This window comes from Myotis davidii, unplaced genomic scaffold, assembly GCF_000327345.1.
Source record: "Myotis davidii unplaced genomic scaffold, ASM32734v1 scaffold2121, whole genome shotgun sequence".
Taxonomy (NCBI): Eukaryota; Metazoa; Chordata; class Mammalia; order Chiroptera; family Vespertilionidae; genus Myotis; species Myotis davidii.
In genome coordinates, this window is record NW_006290856.1 from 117,688 (window position 1) to 127,466 (window position 9,779).

General features: G+C 39.1%; 1 protein-coding gene across 1 annotated transcript in view; it reads right to left on the reverse strand.

Moving 5' to 3' along the window:
- The window catches only part of PDS5B (PDS5 cohesin associated factor B), a 67,640-nt gene that overhangs the window by 44,278 nt on the left and 13,583 nt on the right, over positions 1-9,779 (reverse strand). The window contains exons 4-5 of the mRNA XM_015564110.1: positions 7,034-7,102; positions 5,591-5,727 (exon numbers count right to left, since the gene is read on the reverse strand). Of these exons, the coding sequence (XP_015419596.1) occupies positions 5,591-5,727; positions 7,034-7,102 (206 nt within the window). The remainder of the gene's footprint in view (positions 1-5,590; positions 5,728-7,033; positions 7,103-9,779) is intronic.

The following is a 9,779-nucleotide window of genomic DNA, read 5'->3' on the forward strand; positions in this document are numbered from 1 at the left end:
ATAGCTAATTTTACAAAATCCTCTAGCAAAAAAAAAAAAGTTAGGAAAAGTTTAGTGATACTGAAAACCATACTGTATTTATTTAACTTCAGAATATGATGTCTAATACTACAAAATTCTTCTCCTGAACGTAAGTGTGCTAAAGTCATTTAATTCTCTCCTACAAAAACAGCTTATAGCCAAGCCTAGGAAAAAAAAATCTATTCATATGTTTAGTTGTTTAAGTCTTCCATTATGGATTACTTTTAGATATGTGTTTTTCTAAAAATTAGGCATAAAGATGTCCTAACATGCTTTTAGTCAACTAAAACTACTGTGTTAAGTATAAAAGAAGTAGAATGAAAGCAGGTGTAATGAATAAAACATTACTATTTTCAGCTAGAATCCAACTTTTCAATTATTACCAAGAGGCTCCTTTTAAGATTAAGAAAACTTCTGCTAAATGGGACACGTCTCAAAAAATAGTAAATTCTTGACTAGTAAATACATCTAAACAACCCTTTGTAATATAGTGATGTATTAGATGAAGTACAGGGATCTTGGACTGATGTAAGGAGGGAAAGTTATAACTTAGTTTTCCAAGATCTAATGATCTAGTTGGTTTGAGAGCCTTCCTTTATTTTTCTAAGATTCTGTAAAAATGCTGACCGAATGCATGACAACATTATTAAGGTTCTGAAGCTTCCGGTCAAGATGCAGTAGGTAAATGAGGTACTCACCTCCTCCCACAACCACATCAAAATCATAGCTAAACTACAGAACAACCATTATTCAAAACCACCTGAAATCTAGCTGAACAAAAATCCAACAATTAAGGATATAAAAGAAGAAGCAACATTGGGACTGGTAGGAGGGGCCAAAATGCAGAACAAGTTGGTCCCACACCCACCTTTGGCAGTTGAAAATTGGGAGGAATTATTTTGAAGTCCCAGTTGTATACCAGGCTCCCCAGCTCAGGGTTCCAGTGTGAGGTGAGGTGGCGGGTGGGGGTGAAAAGTCCCCATATTACATCTGGTTGTGAAAATCAGCAGGGATTATGGCTGAGTGAGAGAGAGCTACCAGAGTCCCACGCCTTCTTCTTAAAGGCTCGAGCACATACTTACTCAGACTCACTTTGCTCTGAGCTCCAGCACTGGGGCAGCAGCTGGTAAAATGCCAGGAACAAACCGAACGGACCTGAATTGTCTGGCACAAGGGGGAGGTCTAGAGGGATAGCATTCTCCCAGACAAAATGCAGGCAGAGGTCTTTGTTCCTTTGCTGAGCCCTCCCACAAGAGCCCACAGGCAGGGTTGTATCTCAGTCTCCCCCAACCTGGCTAACACTGTTTCCCAGTCCTGATAATTCTGAGTTCCTACCTCACCCAACTTGTGGGCCTACCCAGGCCATTTTCAGCGGCTTTCCCATACAAACAGGCTGTCTTGGTTACTGCTGCAGATTTTCTTTTCTTTCTTTTTTTTTTTAAATATATTTTATTGAGTTTTTACAGAGAGGAAGGGAGAGATATAGAGAGTTAGAAACATCGATCAGCTGCCTCCTGCACATATCCTACTGGGGATGTGCCCGCAACCCAGGTACATGCCCTTGACCGGAATCGAACCCGGGACCTTACAGTCTGCAGGCCGATGCTCTATCCACTGAGCCAAACCGGTTTCGGCAATCTTAAAATCTCTCAAACAAACAGCAGCTGGCCTTGGCATGCCCTCTGCCCCTTGCAAAGTGGCCTGAGACCTGTCACTACTGGCAGCTGGTCCTGGTTTGCACAGTGGCCTCTCCTGGACATCTCCAAGCCCAGCACAATTAGTAGTCATCTGCATATCACTTTGTAGCTCATGGTTTGGGGCAGGGCACAGGCAGCAGATGACCTTCGCTTACACCCCAGAGCCAACAAACCCAGTGGATAGCTTTAGACCATGCCAAAGACCACCCACCCCCAAACCACCTACAACAGAAAAAAGTCAAGGGGTAGACTCAGCAGGCATCAAAGCCCTGCTGAAGCAAGTCCTGTTCTGTGAGCTTGGCCCCTACACAGCAGATCCTCCCTGGTGGCCAGTCCTCCCAGCCAATATAACTTTGTAAGTAATATAAATCTCTAATCACTGGGTTGTAGATCTGAAACTAATATAATATTGTATAACAACTGGAATTAAAAAATAAATGATTACTTTTTAAAAAAGGAAGTTCTAAAAAAAAGTTTTGAGGTTACATGACCCAGGGATGCCTTTCAGTTCATCTACAGCAGCGGTTCTCAAACTGTGGGTCGCAACCCCTTTGGCGGTTGAATGACCCTTTCACAGGGGTCGCCTAAGACCATCCTGCATATAAGATATTTACATTATGATTCATAACAGTAGCAACATTACAGTTACGAAGTAGCAACAAAAATAATTTTATGGTTGGGTCACAACATGAGGAACTGATTTTTAAAGGGCCAGAAGGTTGAGAATCACTAAGCTATAGAAATATTTTAAGAGCTGTTTTAAGGTAAATCCCTTAGCCACTGCTAAAGGAAAGTCTTTCTTATTTGAGTTTGTAAAAAGAAATAAACAACTATAAATAAACTAGAGGCCTGGTGCATGAAATTTGTGCATGGGGCGGGGGGAGTCCCTCAGCTTGGCCTGCACACTCTCCAATCTGGGACCACTCGGGGGATGTCCCAGACATCCCTCTTGCAATCTGGGACTGCTGGTTTCTAACCGCTCGGCTGCCTGATCGCCCCTAACTGCCTCTGTCTGCCTGCCGGTCTAATTGCCCCTACCCTGCACCCCTGCTGGACTGATTGCCACTAACCGCCTCTGCCTCGGCCCCCAGCCTAAGCCACAGTCTGGTCTCCCTTTGCCGGAGGCAACCTGGCCCATCAGGGAAAGGCGCCGTCCCCATCACCCTGCTGCTGCTGTCACCACGGCTGCCTGAACCTCAGGCCTTGCAGTCGCGTGGGTCGGCCCTCGTGGCCGCCATCTGCGGCTTGCCTGACCCACAGCCTGGCCCTGGGTAGCGGCAGCCGCCATCTGCAGCTTGCCTGAGCCTCAGGCAGCCGCTGTGGCTTTGTCCAGAAGGACATGCAGATGGTCATCCGGAAGACGTCCACCCTGATAAATATATTACCCTTTTATTAGTATAGATACTTCACAACTAATATTTTGAAGACCAGATTTCTTTCTAAAGCCTTCTTTAAAAATGCACAACCAACGTAAGTCACGTACATTTGCATAATTCAAGTACACATTTAATTTCGTTAAGGAATACAATGAAAAATAACAGGTGAAAGATCTAAATATGCACATTAATAATGTAATTAATAAATTTAAGAGATAAAAATGTATTAATACTAGAGAAAAACATTCTTCTCCAATTATTATGTAAATCCTGAACACTGGAATATCCTATCTAATACTAGACAAAAAGGGTAATTAACCATACCTCCGCGACGCTTCCCATTGGCTAATCAGCAGAACATGCAAATTAACTGCCAACCAAGATGGCAGCCGGCAACCACGCAGCTAAAGTGAGCACGAGGCTTGCTTGCTCCAGTGATGGAGGAAGCCAAGGTTCCCCGCCTGCCGCAGCCCAGCTCTGAGTTCCGGAAGCAACAATGTTGCAATTATAGAAGCTAAACAAACCCCAGAGACCTGCTGTCAGCCAACCAGGGCCTCAGAGCTTAGAGCGCCAGTGATGGCAGCAGAGTTTCAATTATAGAAGCTAAACAAACCCAGATACCTGCTTTCCGCCGGCAACGATCAGTGCTCAGTGTCTACTTTCTTATTTACCACTGCAAACAGAGTATTGGCATGTAGTAGCTGCTTACAAAGTATTAATTGAACAAAGTAAAAGGTTGAAAGAATAATATAATCACTTCTCGTGTACCGCAAATTCAATAACTGTTAATATATGGTCATACCTGCTTTATCTACAAATGTATAGAATATCTACACATATTCTATATGATACTTTCCTCCTAACTACTTTACATACACCTCCTAAAATACTGACATTGTTCTACATACCTGCAAAACCATGATGTCATCCAAAACAATGAAGAATTCTTCAATATCTTCTAAGATTCAGCTATATTCAAATTTATCCATTCATCTCCCAAATCCTATATAATAAAAGCCTAATATGCTAAGTGTCCAGTCAACCAGTTGGCTGTTCAACCAATCAAAGCGTACTATGCTAATGATAAGGCCACTCAACCACTCACTATAACATGCACTGACCACCAAGGGGCAGACAGTTGACTGGTTGACCAGTTGCTATGATGTGCACTGACCACCAGGGGGCAGATGCTCCGACTGGTAGGATAGCTTGCTGCTGATGTTCGACCCATTGGGACTGAGAGAGACAGGCCAGACATGCCCTGGATCCCTCTCGTGGCCCCTCCCCAGCTGGCCAACCTCCTGTGTTCCTCCCGGCCCTGATCATGCACTGGTGGGGTCCCTCAGCCTGGCCTGTGCCCTCTCGCAATCTGGGACCCCTCGGGGGATGTCAGAGAGATGGTTTTGGCCCGATCCCACAGGTCAGGCTAAGGGAACCCACTCATGCACGAATTCATGCACCGGGCCTCTAGTATGAATTTAAGAGTAGAGAGGTAAAGACAACTAATTAGACTGAAAAATGTACATAAATTAGTTGTAGATGTGGAATGCTTGACCAAGTTTTATTTTTACTTGGTTTGTTTGATAAAAATGTGCTCCTTTTAACTGTCTATGCAGAAAGTACTGTATGAGCAAAAACACAAGAAATGAAGATAGAAAGGGAGAAAGCAGCTGGCAGTCACCTTTATATACTTCATCATTAAAGTCTTTACACTAGATATATTAAGAGGAGAAAAACTATTCTCTTACGTTTATTACCAAAACAAGTCAATAAATAACACAGAAGACAAATTTCTCAATTTTAGCTAACCTTGTCATAATAACCACTACCATCACTAGTTCTTCTAAATATGTACTATGTGCTGGGCAGTGTTTTAAACACCTTAAATATGTTAACTTATTTAATCATCATAATAGCTAGGTGAGACAGGGTATGTATAATTATTCTCTATGAGGAAATTGAGGTACAGAGAGGTTCAAGTAACTTGGTAAGAGATCCCTTTAATAGTAAGTGATGGTGCCAGAGTTTGAATCTAGGATCAAGAGTCTGTTTCCAGTCACTATTCTATATCTTTTAAGCAAAACAAAACAAAAAAGTATGTGTTTTAAATAATTTACATCAAGTATTTTTTTAAAATTTGTACATACTTATACTTCTGGAATTGATTCAATAAACTGTCTTCTACCCAGTCTGCTTTTTTCCCTTTAGACATTAATTAAGAAGAACATAAAATATCAGGTACTTATTGGTACACTAACATCTTATAAGTAGCCTTTCAAAACTTTGAATATAGCTATGAATATATGAAGATGTTTTAAAATAATTAGTGTATATAGTGGTACCTTGCACAAATAACTACTGTACAAAAGCATATTACAATAAAAATATAGGCATACATACAAAGCAATAATTACTTTTTAAAAGAAACTGAACCAAGCAATGATTATAGATGTTGAAATACTATGCAATCCAAATAATTTAAAATAGTAATTATACCTAATTTTCCCCTGTTCTGTCAAGTCTCCATCACTATGCAATATTGTTGTTAGCAATCTTAAAGTAGAAGTTCCTGATTTACTGTGATTATTCTTCATTCCAAGTAGCCATCGAACCATCATTTTAATCGCCTGTATCTATTTAAAAGACAAATTCACAAGTAAAACATTGCTACATTTTAAAGAAATTCTGTATCAAACTTAATGTAAAAAATATGTTTTTAATCGATGCCTTTTAAGGGGGAAAAAAGGAAAAGAAAAAGGAATTATTCTTTTCTATGTCTATGAAGATAACTCTGAATGTTTAAAATTAAACATGCCTCACCTCCTAGGTAACTGACAAATGAATGATTTAACAAAAGACTTTGTGTGTGTGTGTGTGTGTGTGATTTTCATTTTCCTCAACATACCCTCTACACTTTATGACCCTCAGTAAAATCATACTAACTATGCTAGGCAAAAAAGTTAAGTTCCAAACTATAAATTATATTCAATCTTTTGAGTCTAAGAGATGATACCACCTCACATTTGTACTGTTTTTATAATTACGAAGTACCTAAGTTATTTGCAACAACCCTTTTTGAAGGGATGCATATTACTTCTTTTCTTCACACATTATCTTAGCTTTTTACAGCTCTAAGTCACAGGGACTGAGTGGGTCTTGTCTTCTGCAGTGGCATGTTCCAGTTCCCCTTAAAATGCCTTTCCTGTTCCATTTGGTAATTATGAACTTAAGTGCAGGTGGCCAGCCTTCCAGTCAGTGCTGCTCAACCGTACAAAACTGCTGCTTGAAACCAATGCTAAGAAAACAGATTTATACTGGAATTTGAAAGAATCAAGCATCATTCAATGATAAAGGAAGGGATGCTCTAAAGGTCTCTATCAGAATCCGAAGCTGGAATAATGTGATAAAGTAGTTCATAATATGAAACATAAACCCCCCTTCTGAAAAGATTTATAAGAAATTACAACTAGAGAAACAACAATATTTATTGTATTTGTTCATGGCCTTCACATCTTGGGCAGCGCATTGAGGTGAGGTCTACAAAAAAATCAAAATAAAAAGTTTTATCAAGTCCTTTGGGAAAGATAAACAGTCTTCAAATCCAAATAACCATTTTTACTGAACAGCAGATGTACATAAGAAAACTAGCATTGTCTTTTGCCATTTAATGGTTAATATCTAAGAAGCAGCAACATGGAGGTAGTTCACAAACTCTTTTTTTTTCTTCTCAAATTAGATTACATGCAGCTGCCCTCAAGGCCTTAGGTTTCTCATCATTGCCTTATACTCTCACAGTACATGGGTTAATGTCATACTATAAATATAAAAACTCAAATGATTTTAATAGCCATCTTAATAACAGGAATAGAAATTTTAACACCTATATTAAAAATATATTAAATATATTTAAATAAAGAAATCTATATATATATTACTCACTTTGACCATTGTTTCAGGAGAAACTTCTTCATCTGGAACCCAAAGCTTAGTTGTCTTTTTTCCTGGAAGCTAAACAAAAATTAAGGACTTTACAATGTGAACATGAATTCCCATGTTTAATATATAGTGAATGAATGAAATCTGTATCTTCTGGAGTGACAGTTATTATATGTAACAGAAAAAAAAACACATCTTTCTAACCCTATTACTCAAAAAGGCTGAAAGGCATAACTCACTAGCATCCACATTCAGCACTTATACATCCTCATCAGTTGGGTCTCTCTGCGTGGAGGTGGACTGACTTTAACATCCTACATACACTCCTATAAAAACCCGTTTTGAGACTGATTCAATTATTTAAGGCAGCTTGGCAAGGTCTAGGATAAAATCAACGAAACCATAAAGTATAATTCTTAGAATCTGCAGGCCGATGCTCTATCCACTGAGCCAAATCGGTCAGGGCTAAGTGTAATTCTTAAATAAGGGGAAAGGCATACACAAAGAACCTTGAGCAGGGGAAAAATTGAAAAGGTTTGCAGTTGAAGGTAAAAAAAAAAAAAAGCATTAGTATTTTCATAGCTAAGTCCCACCAAAATGGCCACACACACACACACACACACACACAGTTACAAAGAGCAAAAAAAACAAAAGAGGCCCCAAAGGAGACCAAATTATAGAAAATTTTTGGAAAAAACAAAACAAAATATACAGTAAAAAATTAACAGCTAGAAGGTTTGTCTCCCTACAAGCACAGAAAAGAAACACCTGCCAAATAAGGAGGGTCTTTTCCTCCCGCCAGCACAATCACAGAATAATCTTGAAATGATAAACTGCAGCTAATGAAAGATGTGAATTTAGAGTGGCAGCCAGGAAATTGAGTTAAGGTGACAGAAACGCTGAACCCAACGTTGGAAGCCTGCAGATCCCATTTATACTCCCAGCTCATGTGTGTTAATTCTAAAGGCAGTCTAGGAAACAGAAATCAAACCCTCTGACAACAGGATCCAGAAGGCAAACTCTGCAAACATCATCCACTTTAAAATTTAGGGTGTTTAACAAGGGCTCTACTCTTTATTAGGCTCATAGTTATAATTCTTTTTTCTTTCAGCTCAGTAGCAGTGATGAAAATATTTATCAACCTCTCAGCCTTTAATCTTCAAAGTCAGCTATCATGGGTATAAGCTATCACGTGTATAAGAAAAAACATCAGAGCACCAAACTCAAATCTCTTTATTTCTCATCTCACAGTGGTTCTCAACCTTCTGGCCCTTTAAATACAGTTCCTCATGTTGTGACACAACCATAAAATTATTTTCAATGCGATCTAACCAGTTTGGCTCAGTAGATGCGGCATTGGCCTGCGGACTGAAGGGTCCCAGGTTCGATTCCGGTCAAGGGCATGTGCCTTGGTTGTGGGCACATCCCCAGTGGGGGGTGTGCAGGAGGCAGCTGATCGATGTTTCTCTCTCATCGATGTTTCCAGCTCTCTATCCTTCTCCCTTCCTCCCTGTAAAAAATCAATAAAATATATTTTAAAAAATTTGCATTGCTACTCCATAACTGTAATGTTGCTACTGTTATGAATCGTAATGTAAATATCTGATATGCAGGATGGTCTTAGGCGACCCCTGTGAAAGGGTCGTTCGACCGCCAAAGAGGTTGTGACCCACAGGTTGAGAATCACTGCTTTAGAAAGTTTGCCCTGCCAAATCTCATTGCTTTGGTGTCTGTTGCCTTCAAACTGATTTTTAAAAATATTTTGTCCATTCTTTTTATTTGTTCCAGTGGGGATATAGGTTCAAGACAACCTAGTCAGGTCTTGTCAGATACAGAACTTTCACCTTTTTAAATTCATTTATTTGTTTTATTTTATGTTATATTTATACAAAGGAATATACAGGGTTGGGCAAAAGTAGGTTTACAGTTATAATACAGATAATACAATAATAATAACACAAAATAAACTCTGTGTTCCACATACAACCATAATCCTACTTTTGCCCACCCCTGAATGTATATAACATTTGTATCACTTGTTTTATAATACAAGAATGAACACCTATGAACTGTTAGTACCTGGTTTTATTACTCGCCAAACCTTCCTGTATTTTCTCTGCCTTAGATAAGCACTGTGTTGAATTTTGGGTTTATTACTTCCCAATTAAAACAAAACACCATTTTACCAAATATATCTCTCTAAACAGCATACTTGTTTAGTTTTGCTAGTTCTTGAAGCTCATAAGCTATGTTATACTGTATATATTCTAGGTGACTTGTTTTTATTACACATTTGTTTCTTAAAATAGTCTTTGTTATTAAATCTTACTGTAGTTCATTCATTTGTTATTCTGTGTTATATCACGCAAAATAACTATTTATTCTCTTAGTGGACATTTGGAATATTTCCATTTCTTTCCTATAAATGTTCTTATAGAGGCATCCTGATACTATTGGCAAGAATTTCTCTAGGTTATATTCATATGAATGAAACTGATGAATCGCAGTGTGTACATGCATTTAATTTTATTATCAAAATATTTTCCAAAATGGTTACCGTATTTGCCGGCGTATAAGACGATTTTTTGGCCCTGAAAAATATGCCTCCAAGTGGGGGGTCGTCTTATACGCCAGGTACACTTCAGATAGACTGCCCATAGTGCTTGCCCCGTGCCATAGTGGCCTCCCGATGCCCGCCCACTTCATTCCACATACCGTTCAGGCATCAGCAGCGCTGCTGGGTGTATGC